Source organism: Mesoplodon bidens, assembly GCF_964165515.1.
Source record: "Mesoplodon bidens genome assembly, chromosome: 2".
NCBI classification, from domain to species: domain Eukaryota; kingdom Metazoa; phylum Chordata; class Mammalia; order Artiodactyla; family Ziphiidae; genus Mesoplodon; species Mesoplodon bidens.
This window is the reverse complement of record NC_138177.1, coordinates 102,125,453-102,143,604: the sequence shown is the minus strand read 5'-3', so window position 1 is coordinate 102,143,604 and position 18,152 is coordinate 102,125,453. Positions and strand designations below refer to the sequence as shown.

The 18,152-nt window shown below is 35.8% G+C and overlaps 1 protein-coding gene across 2 annotated transcripts in view; it reads left to right on the top strand.

Moving 5' to 3' along the window:
* LOC308611343 (TLC domain-containing protein 4-like) overlaps nucleotides 1-18,152 on the top strand; it is a 64,689-nt gene that overhangs the window by 24,918 nt on the left and 21,619 nt on the right. For both annotated transcript variants that reach the window (XM_081223685.1, XM_081223686.1), the window contains 3 exons: nucleotides 474-563; nucleotides 2,302-2,360; nucleotides 4,554-4,648. In XM_081223685.1, coding sequence (XP_081079811.1) covers nucleotides 474-563; nucleotides 2,302-2,360; nucleotides 4,554-4,648 — 244 coding nt within the window. The remainder of the gene's footprint in view (nucleotides 1-473; nucleotides 564-2,301; nucleotides 2,361-4,553; nucleotides 4,649-18,152) is intronic.

The following is an 18,152-nucleotide window of genomic DNA, read 5'->3' as shown; positions in this document are numbered from 1 at the left end:
ATTTCATGATCCATTCTAATTCTGATCCATGGATATAGAGTTCGTTAAGGCTAGTAGATTTAGAAGTCATTCCTAACTGATTGGAGCAGGAACTAATCCCGCAGTGATGCTGCTGGGGATGGAGCAGGGTGCAGGGTAGTGTGCTTACCAGATGCCATCTGTTTACACAAAACTCTGTCAACTGGTTCATCAGATATGCTTCTGCTTTAGACCCTTTAATCAATAAATGATTCATCAGTTGTCTAGCAGGAAATTGTAGACCTGGGCATCTTTCTTGTTATTGATTCCAAAGTAAAGTTGTGGCCCTTGGATTTCTAAATAGCAATTTTGTATTATATTCTCAGATGTACTCCAATCCTATATTTAAATGCTTCCAGATTTAACTTCTTCAGAGTGTTAAATGTCTTGCCAGAATTAGTTAAAATTTATTGCACAGATTCTAAAATCTTTGTGTCTATTTCATCTCATTGCAGGGTAGTGTCTACGTGTCATTCTTTGGTGGTTGGGGTTATTGGCTTGTACATTTTCTTGTTTGATGAGGCTACTATTGCTGATCCACTTTGGTAAGCTGTTTCTTTCCAATATAGTCAATTTGATTTATGTTTTGATTTTAATTATTAATAAGAACATCTCTTTACTTTAAAACAAAACATATTGATGGTGTATTGTTTTTTAAAATGCTTGTGTTCAGACATATTTCAGCAAGGTGCATTAGAATGATTTATTTTAGATTTAATACAAATAATGAGGGCCATTTTGCATTAGTATTGCAATTATTATCCGAAACAGGGAGAATATGATGATTATGTAAACGTTTATACCGTGTTAGTGAGTCACTAAGTTATTGTAAACACTTCTGAGCAAAAATGAGTTATTATTGAGATAGGATAGTCAGATAGATAGGATAGACTTAGTCTTTAAATTTATGTTTGACCCATCATTTGATATCAAAGATAGGAAAATGAGAATTATAGATGTCCATGTAAGAGGAATTTAGTACCACATGAGATGATTTGAAGCACGAATAATAATTATGTTTAGCCATAACACGACAATTTGTAAGATGATTCTTTTTGAAGAATTTAAATGTCATTCCAATGGCAGAAGTTTTACAAACTGTACTTCCTGACATTATATGAGAAGACTTAGTTCAGTTTAGTTTGAGGGATTGGGAGTGTTTTGAAAAAGCACTGCACAAGGATGTGATAGATGTGGGTTCTGAGGGATGTGGGGCAATTTGACCAGGTCTTTTGACCATCTCTATTTGACTGCAATGATGTTGTTTTTTATTCATAAATATGGAATTATGCTGGTCAGAGTTATACCAGTATTCATACATTTTCACTGAGAAGATATTTTTCAAAGTGAATTAATTTAGTGAATTTCATTCCTTGACCAGGTTTTAATGTGCTCTACCTAAACAATTACTACTTTTTTTTCATATTTTTATTTTACCCACATGATTGTCAACAGAACCAGTTGTTTTGGGAAGTAAGTTTTATAACAAAGGTTTGATTCGTTGACCAATTTGTCCTTATCAAACTTTTACCTATTATACTTTTTGATATTTTAACATTTTCTTAGATACCATAATTTATTCCAGGTCCAATTTTCCTGGATCATATTTACAGATCAAAATTTGTAAAGAAAACATGACTTCTACTAAATATTTCCACTTGTAGTTTACCTGTTGTCAGTTTTATTTTATGTTCATTTTACCAGTAGTTCACATTAAAAGTCAGATAAAGGACTGATAATTTGTATTTGTTTCTTGGAGCCAAGAGCATGAACAGGGCAAAAGTGTAGGATCTTGATATGTGTAAGGGTCGAAACAGCAGGATTAAATTGTTCTGTTCCGATCATTTTCTAACTTGTGATAATAGGCAAATCTCTCCAGTCCTCAGTAAAGTGAGGATAACAGTATAGTGCCTCTAAATCAGGGGCAGCCTAGATTATTTCTTGAGGCTGAGTCTCTGATTCAGAATAAGGAATCAAAACAACAACAAACAGCGTCTGGAATTCCATTTGAGTCCTTTCACAAACAAATCATATGAGAACACACTTAGAAAATGTCTTTTGGTAATATTATTTTCATAAAACTTTGGGCTAATAAGTATAAGCAATTATGATTATTGCAGTCAGAAGCATTATAGCTAACACAGTACCTTGTGCAAATGACAAGTTACCATTTGAGCGCCTATAGAGAACATTTAAATTATATTTAAATCTCAATAGAAAAAAAAGTAGCTGTCATCTATAACCATGTGCTAAAAAAAGGAACCTGTTTTTTAATATTTATAGGGGTGATCCATCTCTTGTGAAAGTGAATATTGCTATTGCTTCAGGCTACCTCATTTCTGGTATGTGATATGTTGTTCACTGTCTGTTTCTTTTTAGACTACTTATGGAATTATGCAAAGAATACATACATAGTCTATGCTTTTGGTTTATTTATTTAAGAAGCAACTTTTAGGATCCATACTGAGGGGAAAAAATAATCTGCTGTAATGGTAGAACATGAAACATTTTTCATGTTGGCTCTCTGGTTCTCAAAGATCAGAGCTGCAGAGTGGGGCCTCAGTTAGGCCTGGATGGTTTTTTTTTTTTTTTTTTTTTTAACTAGTGATGGTTCCTTTTTGGACTAAAGAGTTGCTCAGGTGCAATTACCATGACGCTAAGGAAGTTTAAGCCTCAGGGTCCTCACTTGCAAGGGCCCTTGAAATGTGCTCCCATGGTCATGGTTTTGTATTGTTTTGGTAAGGTTTGCAAAAGTAAGGTATTTTAGTCATAATCAGTTAAGATCATGGGCTCTTTCTACTTCACATTTCCCTCTGTCATATTTTCTCTCATGTTGGATGAGGTTGGAATAACCTTTTACACAATGAGACAGAGGGGAAATTAAGTTGAGAATATGCCATTTAAACTGCTCTTTGAAAAGACATTTTGGACTGTCTCAATAAAACAAGAGAGAAATAAGAGATCTCTGATTTGGACATTTATTCAGGGAACCCTATTTTGTAATTTTCAAATTTAATAAACAGCTGAAGGAAAATCCAAGTAAAAATAATGGACTATGAAACAAAAGTGATAAAGATGAGTGATGAACTTGGTAGAAAATTTTCTGCCATCAAGAAGTGAATTGTAAAAAAAAAAATTAGATTAAACCAAAACACAGTAATTTATTAAGAGGAAAAAATACATTTGGGATAGAAATAATGGATAGGCTATTGGATTATTCAATGGCCCAATTAAAAGAAGAGTGAATCTTGTGGACATATTGGGAAAAGATTTGCTCTTTGGCACAAAATGCTGTCATTGACAAGGTTAACGCAAAATTTATAATATGCCTCATACACTGGTTAATGAGTATCAATTCAGAGAGTAGTTACTACCCAGGAAATCTTGTACGAAAGAAACTTGATAAAGATTTTCTCAAATAAGGTAATAATTCAAAACACTTAAAAATAAGTTATGAACTGAAACAAACTTTCTAAACCAAGCTGAATGAAAGGTGAATTCTTTTATTCTCTCTATAGAAAATATTATAAGATCATTATCATATAAATTGGTGACCAAATAATATATAGCCAAATATAGGAAAAATGTATCTAGAGAAGCATATCAGGCAGTTAATTACTAATAGTTTTAAATTTTCTTGATTTCCACATTTGTGGTATTTTTCCCTCTCCTTAAAATTTATAATTTGATGATTTATTTTACCTTTATATATATTCACATCTAATTTTATATTCGTAATTTTTATTTTTTATAAAAGAAGCTCCTCATGCTATAAGCTCCAAACCCACAAAACCTGAATCATCCTCTGGTTTCCATCCATGATAGCCATTTGTTTCCAGGTTTAAATTTCATGTTTAACCATTTGGTAAAGAAAACACTTGTGTTCACAGTTTGAGATGTTTCTGTTTTATTAAATGAAACAATTTTCTGAATTGTGATATTGATTTAGAATTTAAAGAAAAATTGATGCCTTGAGCTCTTTTTTAAGATATCTTTTTAATAGTTATAGTTCTTCGTGTTTTGGAGGGTTTTTTTGCTATTTTGAATTAATATTTAACCACATTCTTTGTTAACTTTTAAATTTTTTGCTGAATTTGTGTTATAAACGAGTTGGTCGTTTTATACCTTTTCTGAGATCGTCTTATCCGTTTGAGTTATTATAGTGACAAAAATCAGTAATTTAGTCTTATTTTAAAATTATTTTTATTCTGTAATATTTTCATTTTATTTAACCCTTGTAACAAGTTAATTCGTTTATACTTTCAACAAATACGTTACATTACATAGCTATACGCCTTGCACTGTGCTGGATGCCCACACTTGGTCCTCTTCCTAGAGAAGTCCCAGTAGTGTAGGGGAGACAGTTATCTGGAAGCACATACTTCGTGGTAAAAGGGGTAGTTGAACTCGTGATGTACGAGATGAGTGCTGTGGGCTCAGAGTGGACTGTGATGTGATGTCAGGAGAAAGTTAAATACACTTGAAAAACAATGAAGCTTTCTTCCTGTGTAATATCTTATTTTTCCTTGTTACAGATTTGTTGATTCTCATTTGGTATTGGAAAGTGATTGGTGACAAGTATTTTATAATTCACCATTGTACAGCGCTGTATGCATACTACTTTGTACTGGTGAGTGCCAGGATTTACAGTGGTCTGACAAACAGACAAGATTGGGAGTAATGACTCAAGGGTGAAGATAAATCTAAACATACAATTCTTAATTTATAAAGATCAACCCCAAATGCATTCAGGAAGCACTCTTGTGATATTATCCTGTGTATTAACAAAAATAATAGCTTTACATACACGTTTGTATTAGTGTGTCTGTTTGGATTCACACACTTTGAGAAAGTCAGATGACCCCAATTTCCTGAATGTTCACTCAAAACCTTTAGGATCATGTGGCTACTGATATTTGTCTGTCTTTCTAGATGCATGTATGTTTTAACAGCCGGAGCTAGGTATAGATTCCTGTATAACCAGCTGAAGTATTTCTTTTCTGTTTAATTTCATGTACAGTTCCACGTACATGCATAGTTACACTTAAGTATGCTAGAGCAGGAGGGGAGGGGGAGGGGGAGGGGGAGCCTTGTTCAGAGGCTTCATCAGAACTTCCAGACTGAGCTATTAGAGGATCCAGCAAATCTGGGGCACTAGTGCATATTAATGTTTATTTCTAACATTATTTTTCTACATTATACATTTGTAAATTAGCAATTTTATATCCCATGCATCTTTGTTAGGTTTCTCCTCAATCAATTATTTTTCAACCTAGATATACCACCAAACCCAAGATAGATACTGGGAAATAATAGACGTATGTAAACTCGAATAGTATAAATTTTATGTAATACATGTGGTATACCATTCCATGTTTTTCCTGTTTTAAAACATAAATGTAACCACTGGCTTTTTTTTTTTTTCTTGTTTTGGTATTACTAAAATCTATATATTACTGGACATTTGTGATGATTTTGAGGGCTTTTAAAAAACTCATACAAATGTGTATTAATAATATTCTTCTATTTTTCTTTATATTGCCCCACACAAAGATAGCTGGTGAATAAGGCATCAGATTACATTATTTCTGCAAGAATAAGATACATCAAAGCATCTCTTTATATCACCCATTTAAGGTTATAAGTTTAAATAATTAATGTAAATGTTTTAAAAACTATGCTGGTTTTAATGTTATAAATAAGTAGGTATTTATAGGATCCCAGTAGGTATCCATAATCACTTTATTCTTCTGAAGCAATAGGCTATTTTTACTGGCATTTCCTACTGTTTATTTCCTTGTCTTCCTTTTTAGATTTTAATATATTATAGGTAGTTATAACATATAGACTTCTACCTTTTACAGGTCTTAGATAGTTGCAATACATGCACTTTGTTTCCTGAACACTTTTGCTAAAAAGACGTGGAAACTGACTAACAAAATATTGGTTGACTCAGGGAAGAATGTGTGTGGGTACTCGTGTGAGTTTAATACCCTACTTCAGGTTAGGAGTATGGTCTCTAAACATGAGTCACAAATAATCACTGTCCTATGAAAAGAATATAAGCTGGTGAAAGATAACAGGTCATTTTCATGCATTTGTAAATGTGACTAGTATGAACTGCTGTTCTCTCTCGGCCACTGAAGTCACAGGCTTGGCAAATGGCTGCTGTACATGGAATGGCAAGTTGAATATTTCATTATATGGGAGGAATACTGTTTTCTCTTTGGACTTTTATGCCTTTATAAAATGTTAGTGAAGTGAATGCTGGATTTTTAAAAAAGAAATTAACTGTTGCCTTATTTAGTAAAGTTGATAAGAAAATCAACTGCAATTTTTGTCAAGAGATGGTTGCTTTTTTGATATGTCTTCCTGTGTTCTATTGTATGAAATAAATGGTATGAAAGAAAATTATCTAATTAAAGTGAATCTCTTCATAGGGAAACAAAATAGAAACAAAATTGATGAAATAAATATTTATAGATATAGAGATCCTATGTCATTTATAGATCTTACATTTACTATTTGAATATAAGAAAATTTTTTCCCATGCAATGAATTCCCAGGTTACTTTGTGCATTTTAACTAAGGCTAACAGAATACCAACAACAAGTACTACTACTATTATTATTTTGTATAAACTTTTATGAAATTCTTATCCCTTATGCAGTGAGAACTGGCATTTGGAAAGCACTTCGACTTGATACTTCTGCAACTATTTAAGCTGTTTGTAGTAAGCTTTTTTTCTTAAAAGATTTTCTAACTGGAACTAATTAAAACTTAAAGTGAAGAATAGAGGCTAATTACCTGTAGGTTTTAAATGTACGCCCTACTGAATAGTTGAATGTAAATAACAACTTTACCTTATCTGACATAACAAAAGTAAGAGTCTTTTTTTTTTTTTTAAGTAAGAGTCTTTTGAACTTAGGGTATTGTAGGTTGTAAATAGGTTATATAATGTCTTGATCCTCTCTCTAATATATTTACTGGAGTTTTAAAATTATCTCATGGAATAATTTAGAGCTTAAGAAATCTTCTCTTCTGCCTACATAGAAAGGTAAAAATCCTACAGCTTTTTTCTTGATATTCAGCTTTCATCCCTTGGGCAGGATACTCATTATCAGGGAAAATATGACAGGTTAATCTCTTATCATAAAGGAAGTGACACATTTAGGCTTTAATGTCCTATGTTTAGGGATAAACCATCCTCTTTTGTTCTCCCTTTCTGACTTCTTGGATAACGTTAGTTTTCTCCTGTATTCCTTGTGAATCACCTCCTCTCCCCCAATCAAACCACATCTTTAGATACTGAGTTATAGTATATTTGGAAAACTTTTAAACTTGACAAGAAAATCACTGAGTCTCTGCGTTGCGTACTTTACCAACTCTTCTGCATCTTTCCATTACCCTAGGATCTAATCATTAAACCATTCTGCTGCAATTTAAGAAGAAAATTTGGTTTCAAATGCCTCTTGTTACATTTATTTAAGGGTATTAGTATTAGGTGTGATACTTTGAAGGTGAAGATTTTTGATTTTTGTTTAATATTTTACCCCAGTTATCTATGTTTTAAAAACATTTTGCAAGCAATTGTATATGAAGTGGTACTGAAAAATGAGATTCGTTATGTAAGATAAGGTAAAGTTGTAATTTACGTCAGGAGACAAGAAGTAGAAAAATACTGGTCTTATGTTTAGTCTAAACAAAAATTTCCACAGTGCTGTGAAACAAATGCCATGACTCACTAACATTTTATCATTAACAGTGTTAAAAAAGAAAAACTGTTTTAAGGTGAGTTAAATAGTGTTGCATGTTCTCAGTTACACTTAAATAATGTATTTCCTTTTTTTCTCCCATTAAGATAGCCTTAAAGAAAAATTTTAGGTAACTATAGTGGCTGTTACAGCAACATTTTAAGATAACAAAATTTCAAAAATTAACATTTCTGTAGACTAGGTATGTATTAAAAATAGGTACTTAAGCAAGATTCACTAGTAAGGTCTTTGTGATTTCTATTTCCCACTAAATTTATATATAATAAGACATCTTAAGTATTTAAATCAAATAAAAATATTTTTAAAAGTTGTATAATATGTTAGATAACTTTTTTCCTACTGAAATAAAAGATTGACAGCTTTCTTATACAGTAATAAGTGATAGACTAGCAGAAGTAAGTCTTAGAAATTGTTTTATTAGTATTTCTATAGCTCACTTATACAAATCCATATAAAAGCGCTATGATACAGTTAGTTTATTACTTTTACTACTAACTGAGGGATTAGCCATCGTAAAAATATTAAGTGCTCAGTTTTTTATTCATAAAATATGTGTTCTATATGTGTGTATATGTAAAGATACATACATATTCCATATATGTATGTGTGTTTTTGGTTATACCTGATGTGAGCATTTCCCATATTTCACGAACATAACAAACCTCCTCTAAGGCCTTCCTCAGTTTCGGTAAGGAGGAATTCTTCTCTTTCTTCCTGGTTCTGTGTTTACCGCTTCATGCTCTTTTATGGGCACAGAGCATCTCCTCAGATATGCGTAGTGGGATTACCTTAGCAGAGCTGTGTCCCTTTCTTTCTCTAAGCTGGCTTGATTTTTTGAAACCTATTTCCCTTTAATAACCAGGAAAGAAAACAGTTCATGTATTGGACTTGATGTGTGATGATAAAATAGATGTCAACGAAGAGGATTGCCATGTCCACCCTAGTCGATATTTTGTTCTTAATTAGGTTTTTAAAAAAGAAATCTTATCATATGATTCTTCTTACATGAGGTAACTAAAGTAGTCAAATTCCTAGAGACAGAAAATAAGATAGGGGCTGGATGAAGGGGGTGTTGGGAAGTTACTGTTTGTGGGTAAGAGTTTCAGTTGGGAATATAAAGAAGTTCTGGAGGTGGATAGGTGATAGCAGCACAACATGAATGTACTTAATGCCACTGAACTGTACACTTAAAAGTGGTTAAAAGGGTAAATTTTGTGTTATGTATGTTTTACCACAGTAAAATAAAGTTTAAAATATGCATGCTTGGGGCTTCCCTGGTGGCGTGGTGGTTGAGAGTCCGCCTGCCGATGCAGGGGACACGGGTTCGTGCCCCGGTCCGGGAGGATCCCACATGCCGCGGAGCAGCTGGGCCCGTGAGCCATGGCCGCTGAGCCTGCGCGTCCGGAGCCTGTGCTCCACGACGGGAGAGGCCACAGCGGTGAGAGGCACGCATACCAAAAAAAAAAAAAAAAAAAAAAAGGCAAGCTTATCAATTGACTGAAGCAAGGTTAGGAAGAGGAACACTAATAATATGTTGGATGATGTATTACATTTTTTAAAGTTTCAGGCTGGAATAATCTGAAACAAATAGATGGAACTGAATAGTGATGAATGTCAAGTTTTGCACTTGGACTTGACAATGTATAAAAAGAGGGGAATGACTGGGAAGTGGCAGATGACCACAATTGTAGTTGTACCAATTGCATGTCACATCTGCTAAAAAAGAAAGCTGTTTTTAAATGTTTATTCTATTAAGGAGGTACGGTATCCAGTTCAAACAAATTACAGTTTCCTAGTTAGACCATACCCACAGCATCTGGAGTCTCTAAAATTGCATATGTTCTGGGTCGAGCTGCCAGATAACTGTAGAGGGGAGATTAGATTAGGTGGCTATTGCCCTGGGATAAACAACTGAAGGACCCAGAGAGGTCAGCTTAGAAAAGATAAGTTGTAGGACAACTACATGGCTTTGAAATGTCCTTGGAAATGTGAAAGGACTGTTAAGTGGAAGAGGAAGTAGACTAACTCTGATTTAATTCAGACATTGGAATTAGGACCAATGGGGATGGTAAAGAGAGGTAGGGGAGACTGCTGTTTTACAAAAGGGACATTCCCAGCGAATAGAAGATTATAACAACAACCTTTTAAAGTGGTTCTTTTTACCATAAGATATCTTCAGTCAGATAGATATAAAAATAGATATAATAAGTAGAAGCTTTAGGTCGGAGCTTATACTAAATCGTCTTTAAAGTTCTATTCTAAGTCTGAGATTCTGTGATTCAACTGTTTTGATGAAATAATTGGATTTAGTTCTAATACTGGAGAGCTAGGCAATGGGCAAGTAAGAATAAGCTACGTTTTGTCACTGATTCTTAAGTAACCCAGGGAGGAAGGGGTGAAAGCAGCTGGTCTGCAGATCCATTCACTTCCTTGGGAGAAAGGGAGGGGAAGAAAAGAAGGCAAGTGACCCAGGTCTAATCCCCTTGTCGACAGGACCTTTGTGTAAATAGGGTATGTACCGACATTTGTTAGGAGAAAGAGGTCTTAACTCTGGAATGCTCTTAGCCTGTTCCTGGCTAAGGATTCCCTATAGTAAAGAGAACCCAGGCTCTGTGAGGCCTGGCTCTTTGGAGAATGTCATGTAGTCTGTGCAGGTTTTTGGAGGTATAAAATGGAGATGTTTTATAAGATAAACTCTCACTGCATGTGAGGAACTTGGTCAACCTCACCTAGTAGAGCCTTCACATCTGGGCCAGTGCTGCTTGTTCAACACAGGAAGGACCTGGCTTGCCAACTGCCCTTCACGTCCCAAACCTCTCTCTACTTCCTCTGAATTATCTGATAGCCTCTATCCTTGTAGTCATTAGCAAAGCTTAATTCTAGGTAAGATCACTTTTTCACATGAGCCAGATTGGGCAATCCAATCCGGTCCTGTGTGTTAGCTCAAACCTTCAACTCTATCTTATAAGTAAATCATCAAAAACCTTGAATGATTAAAGTTAGGCAAAGAGTAATTAAATATAGGGTGGATTTTGTTCCCAAATCTCATTTCTAGATTCATGGTGCTCTGAAAGGGTTTCCCGTGGAAATGTCCTAAGATTATGGGTCAGTCTAAATAGCCTAGAAAAAGTACCTCATAATTGCTACAGTAGAACATAGTCACATTTTTATATAAACCCCAGTGCCCATAACTTACCTCACACCAATTACATAGCCCTAGTGGTGGGAAAGTGTGCCCATCCCACTCCAAGCCATTGATAGTGGCACGGTATTTAGTATCATGCTAGCAGTAGTAGGTGTGTAATAATTTTATTTATCTTTCTCCCTCACCTTCTAAATTCCTGACCCTAGCCACTCTTGGCTGTTAGAAAATTAAATGTCCTGTGATAAGAAAATCCAGATTTTCATAATCACTGGCTGAAAGGAAAATTTTCTTTTAAGCTCTGGAAGAGATCAGACAAATCTTATTTTGTTTTCCCTCATAGAGTCATGCAGAGGCCATGGCCAGTATGAATTTTACTATAGGCAAAGCTCCTTAAAGATAGATGGCAGAAGTGGAAACACCACATTGACCAGAGTCAGTTGTGAGTTTTGCCATAATTTACTAACAGTAAAGTATCAAAATGTATAATTTATTAGAGCTGAATTAAACCTGTCCTCTTACTAGTGTCTATCTCACTTGTATTTTAGTAGGTTTTGTTGGTGGGGTAAGGATAAGGTAACAAGGAATTATACATAACCTGAATCTTATCTAATGGCCACCTGTGCCTGTGGAAGCCTGTGTGCCACACGTGATGCTGACTCTCATGGGTGAACTGGATTAAACAGGTCGAGAGTCATTGATGTACAGGATCAGAGACTGTGGAAGCCAGGCTACTGACGCATAGTTCACTGGCTCGCAGTGGTTTTGAACTGAGGAGGTGGTGGTGGGGAGAGGTAAGGAATAAGAATATGATAGCTACCTAATTCAGTCCCGTGGGTTCCAAGATTTAACTATGGGAAACTATCTTTAAAAATTCAAGTAACACATCACCCAGTGACAACTCTGTAATGCTATAGCAATTTAGGAAATGGAAAGAATGTGTTAATTTCCATTATTTTTTTGTCTGAATATGCACGTTTATAAAAAAAACCTGAGTTTGTAGACATACAGGGCTTAGTAAGTATAACATTTTCTATGTCTGAGTCTCCAGAGATAACTACTGACAATACTTATGTATATTCTTGAAGTTTATATAAATCGTGCAGGAATTCTCATATATATATATATATATATATTTATATTTATATTTATGTTTCTTTAAAATTTTCCGAGAGAGCTTTTGAGGTAGATGAGACTTAGTCTTCCAAAAAAAAAGATAAAAGCATCAGAAAAAAGTAGGGAAGGCTTTCTAGGTTGGAAAACATGAGGAGAAGAGGTCAGATCTTCATGGGTGGTAGGAAGGACTTGGGTTGTCAGCCTATGGGATTCATGTGGGCTCAGCGGTGGTTGTACGTTTGGATGAGTCAGATGGGGTTGCCTGATGGAGTGAACATTCTAACTCATCAGCCTTGCGTTTTACTTTTCACAGAATTGTTGTAGGACCTTTGGCCAAAAGATAACTTGATGCAGTTGGCATATTAGAAAAACAAATCTGGTGGTGATAACATAGGAAAAAGAAAGCTGCGTGGGAGAGGATCTCTTTGAGGAGGTTATTGGAATAATGTAGATGACAGATTATGAAGAACTTAGCTTTGGTGGTTTTATTAGTGAGGAAGAAACTAAACTAAAAGCCATTTTGTAGTCAGTAGGTCATGGTGACTAATTTTGGATTTCAGAGAAGGAAGGGAAAGAAGAGGGCAAAGTGACCCAGGGCACTAGAGAACTGTGAGACCCTGAAGGAAATGGGAGAAAGAGTTTGGGCAGGAATATGCTTGTAGATGTTGTGAGGTTTGTGGTGATACATGGTTATTCCAGGGGAGAAGGGCCCATGTGCCATTAGAAATAAGGTGTGTCTTGTGGGGGGAGGGCGATCAGGGTCAGGGACCAGAAGAAGGTTGGTCCTGTAAAAGAGGCAGAGGAGAATTTCAGAAGGGTAGAAAGAAAACCACAAAAGAATACATTTGGAAAACAGTGGTTAAGGGCCCTTACAGCAACACTGTAAGTTAAAAAGCTATGATAAGTAATGTACAAGCAGAGGGTATTTGAAAAAATTAATTAGGTCATTCACTGTTATTTGAAGATTAGAATATATTGACAAGCTAAAAAGAAAAAACAATGTCCCAATCCCACAACCCAGAGATAACTTTATATTTACTTAATTACCATTTACATTTAGGAGTGTATCCTACTTGTATATATGCATAAGTAAAAAAATAGCATTCTGGGTATGAATATATATTACAAAAATGGGATCAAAACTAAAAATTTTAAATTTGTTTTACATATTGAAGTATTGCATACAACAAAATAACTGGTAATCTTGTGTCAGAAAGCAAGGAACCTATCAAAGACTAATAGGGTCTTGGTGAAAAGACACAGGAACCAACATGATGGCTCTCACTTTAGCTAAAAATGTGACATTTTGATCATCAGTTAGAATACTGACTTTGGCCAGTGAAACCCATTGACTCGTGAGATCTTAATTATATTTAAAAAAAAAAGAAAAGAAGAAGGAAGAAAGCTTGGTGGTCCTTGCACGAGGTCTCATGTGGGTGCTGTTAGGTAGCTGTTGGGACTGGATCATCTAAAGGGTCAACTGGGTTGAAAGGGGCTCATTTAAGTAGCTGGTAGTTGATGCTGGCTTCCTGCTTGGACATCAGCAGGCTTGTTGCCTAGAGCTCCTGTATGTGGCCCCTCCATGTGGCTTGAGCTTCTCACAGCCTGGCTGTGGTGTTCAGAGAGAGAGCATCTCAAGAGTGAGTGTTCCAACAGACCCAGGAGGAAGTTGCATGGCTTCTTAGGACCTAGCTTCAGAAGACCCAGAACTTCACTTCCACTGCATTCTGCTGGTCAAGTGAGTCACTGAGGCAGCCCAGATTCAAGGGGAGGAAAGTAAGACCACCTCTTGATATGAGGAAGGGAAGGAATTGATGGTGGTCACTTAGGTGACTGCCAGCCACCTCTTGATTTGTCAATGTTAGACACTCTTAATTATCTTCTTGCCATGATGGGTAAGAATTTAACACTCACACCTCTATTTTCCTTCCCTTCTTTTTTCCCATGTAGTTAAAGTAATTTGATTTTCTCTCTCCATTCCTTTGGAAACTTTAAACACTTTTATTTCTGGTTTGTGGCACCTCTTGATCCTTTAAAGTGAAAATGGCTGTGCTTCTGTCCTTCTATCCACTTCTGTCACTCCCACTGTGCTTCCCAGTTTCTGTCATTTGTACTTGTACTCTTGTATCACCAAGATTTTAAAATATTTGCTTTTTATTCTATAATCATATTGTTTTCCTTTATATCCAGTTGATCCTACACAGAGAAAATAAAGTGTTTATTATGACTGTATTAAAATAGTTCACTGCACAACCAGGATTACATTTCCTGTCTAATTTTTGCTTCGAGTTTCTAATTGCCTTCCTTTTTTTCTTGTAACATATGCCTTTGTCTTATATTTGAGTTGTTCCATATCTTGGAGGATAGCATCCCATCTCTGCAGTCGTCTTTCCCCCAGATACCTGCTCCTGGAGCTCTCCATTCTCCTGCTCTCTAGGTCTGCTACTTGATGTCCCAGGCTTCCTGCCATTACTCCCCTGGTTTGGGGTCACTGTTTCCTGCATCCCATATCTGTCTTGGTTTACTGACTTGTGCTGCAGCATATCCTCAAATAATTGTCTAAGAAAGAGGGTAAAGGAAGTTCACTCTCTAAGCCTTCAGCAGGTTCTGAAAATGTTTTTATTTTCAGGCTATTTGGTTGTATCATTATCTCTGTTGATGGCATATGGATATATAATCATATTTAATCAATTCCCTATTGTTATGTGTTTGTTCTAAGTTTCACTATTGTATATAACTTGAGGAAACATTCTCATGTTTTCATATTTGTGCCTATACATAATTATTTTCAAAGACTCATTTTGTAGGATTTCTGGGCAGATGGTATGTACATTTTTAAGGGTAGTGACATGTTCTTCTAAAATTCTCTTTAGAAAGGTTACCCTGTCCCCTCAAAAAGATGTATGTGCGTATGTGATTTAACTGGTTAATGTGTAGGGATTATCATGTGTAAATGGTTCTTTTCATCAAGAGATTGGTTGGTTTTTGTTGTTGGATCTGTTTGTTTTTGTTTTATGAATACTGGCAGTTCATAGGGCTCAGAAACTTTGAAGAGGGTGGGCCAGAATCTTCTGAGCAAATTGGAAACGGTATCTGGAAAGAAGATAGACATGTACTTGGACAGTCATTAAATATTTGAAGAGTTATCATATGAAAAAAAGATTTTGGATAGCCAGGATCAGGAGTAGGACTGGCAGGTGGACGTCAAAGAGGGTACAGTGTAGTTCTGGAACTTTTGGAAAACTGCTTTAGTGAATGCTACTCTACTCACCATGGAGTTGTCCATGCTGGGGGGCAACCTGGCAGAGCTTTTGTAGAAGGGATTTAAAAAATCTGTGGGTAATTGAAATAGGCAATCTTCAGATGCCATTTTAACTCTACCATGCTGTGATGGTCATGAGCATAAACTTGTGGTGAAGAATTAAGTTTGGGTTGGGTGCAGTATAGTTGTGCAAAGTGAGGTAAAAGGTTGATATAACCTATTGGGTAAATAAAACAGGTGAGTCTTCTCTTAGAAGTATTTATTTTCCTTTTCAACCTGGATTTTTTTCTGCAGCAATTAGAAAGTAACTAACTATTTTTGGAGGAGTGATTATTAATATGATTTACCTTTTATAGTAAAATAGCAGTAGTGAACCTACATTTAGTCCTTACTAATTGTGATGGTGATCTGTCTTTCTTATCATCCGTTCATCATCATCAATTTTAGGCGTGGCCCTTAGTCCTGTGTAGTCATCCAAGGATCAGGGATCAGTGACTAGAGGTGGAGGCTTCTATCTAGGAAAGAAGGAATAGGTCCTTTTAGGACTCGTTCAAACTTATTTAATCTTCTTTATAGCTATAGTAAGAAAAATTACCTGGTTCAATTTCACTTTTAACTTAATTTTTTTTAGAGTGCCTTTTCTGTTTTAGTATTTTTCCTGTTTGCCATTAGTATGCATTTTGTCTTTTTAAATTTTTTAAAAATCTATTTATTTATTTACTTTTGGCTGCTTTGGGTCTTCGTTGCTGCACACAGTCTTCTCATTGTGGTGGCTTCTTTTGTTGCCAAGCATGGGCTCTAGGCACGCGGGCTTCAGTAGTTGTGGCTCACGGGCTCTAGAGCACAGGCTCAGTAGTTGTGGTGCACGGGCTTAGTTGCTCCGCGGCATGTGGGATCTTCCTGGACCAGGGCTCAAACTCGTGTCTCCTGCATTGGCAGGTGGATTCTTAACCACTGTGCCACCAGGGAAGCCCCTGCATTTTATCTTATTCTCACATCAATTCTGTCATAAAGATGGTATTCTGCCTGTTTTACAAATGGAGAAACTGAGGTTTTGGTCAGCTTTGCCCAAGGTCACTTAGGAGAGCTAGGGTTCAAATCCTGGCCTGCATACCCCAGGCCCATTATCATTCATTAACTATGCCTGCCTCCCCAAACTTAATTACTTAATTATAATGAATTGCCCAAATAGAATATCTGCAGTGAAACAGATATTCATGGACTGGTTCTCCAAAACTGATGATCATTGAAGAGGCCACGAGGAGCTAGAAAAGGATGAACTCTCGGAACCTGCATTGCTTGATGTTATGTGCAGATTGTGACAAAAACTCATACAGTGAAATAATGGCTCATTTTTTGGAAATAAAACTGCTTCACAACTCAAAAATGGGGGCTTCTCTGGTGGCGCAGTGGTTGAGAATCCACCTGCCAATGCAGGGGACACAGGTTCGAGCCTTGGTCCAGGAAGATCCCACATGCTGTGGAGCAACTAAGCCCATGAGCCACAACTACTGAGCCTGTGCTCTAGAGCCTGCGAGCCACAACTACTGAGCCCGTGTGCCACAACTACTGAAGCCTGTGTGCCTAAAGCCCATGCTATGCAACAAGAAAAGCCATTGCAATGAGAAGCCCACATACCACAATGAAGGGTAGCCCCTGCTCGCCGCAACTAGAGAAAGCCCGTGCGCAGCAATGAAGACCCAATGCAGCCAAAAAAATAAACTAAATTAATTAAAAAACAAAAAAACACAAAAATGTTACCAGAAAAGGGTAGCTACATTAAATAGTACTTTTTTTTAAAACTAAAATTGTAACTTATTGGAATCCATCTAGGGTACTCTAGAGTGTCTTAAAATGATAGATATTTTAGAAATAGATGGCATATACGATGAATTTATACATACAAATGAGCTTACAAACAGCTGATCTACCAGAATAAGCCTGTAGATACAAAGTGGATAGATACTCTTAGAGAGCTGGAAACTTAATTCTTATAATTCTAAAAGCCTGCTATTGCTAGTAAGTAAAATTTTATGTATTTTATGCTTAAACACCTTTGTTGAGAAAATATTTAGCTTGAGATCATCATACTGGACTGATAACAGTAATGTGGGCCTCTAAGAGCAGAGTTACAAGTCAAAGTGAATTTTACATTTAACTGTAGTTGTTTTACTTCTGCAAAAAATTAAGGATATCCTAAAGGCCGCAGGCATTTCAGAAAAGTATTATTGGAAAAGGAAATAAGGAGTAAAAATATCCTACTGTGTCATGGATAGAAAGATATCATTATTATTTTTTTATTAAATACAGGTAATAACTGTTTAGTCCTATTGTATTTACATTCTCCTTTTTAAAAGTCTTACATTTATTCTTCTTAAAGACATAATAAAAAAATAATAATATAACCTACTACATTTAAATATCTAACAAAGAAAAGTAAAAGGCCAGAAAGAAACATTATAAAAATATTATATTTTTCCACAATTTTATTTGTTTAGTCCCACTATTAATTACTAATTGCCACCATTAACTGGTCCTGTTGTTTAAATAAATGCATTTATTGTAACAGAAAAGTAAATAGTACAAAATAATATATAATTTCAAATTTACACGTATTTCTGTGTTAAAGTAATAACACACGCGCATAGTTATTTCCCGTGGATTGTCATGTGGTTTTGGACTGCTGTGTCTGTGTCTGGTTGACTCTAAAATGTTGAGCATCCTCCTCTCCCGCCACCTCTGTGCACAGTGCTCGTCTTGGCCACTGTCTTTGTCTCTCTGCTGTCCTCCTCTTCTTCCTCATCACCCATTTCAGTTTCACTAAGGACAGTGAGTTTGA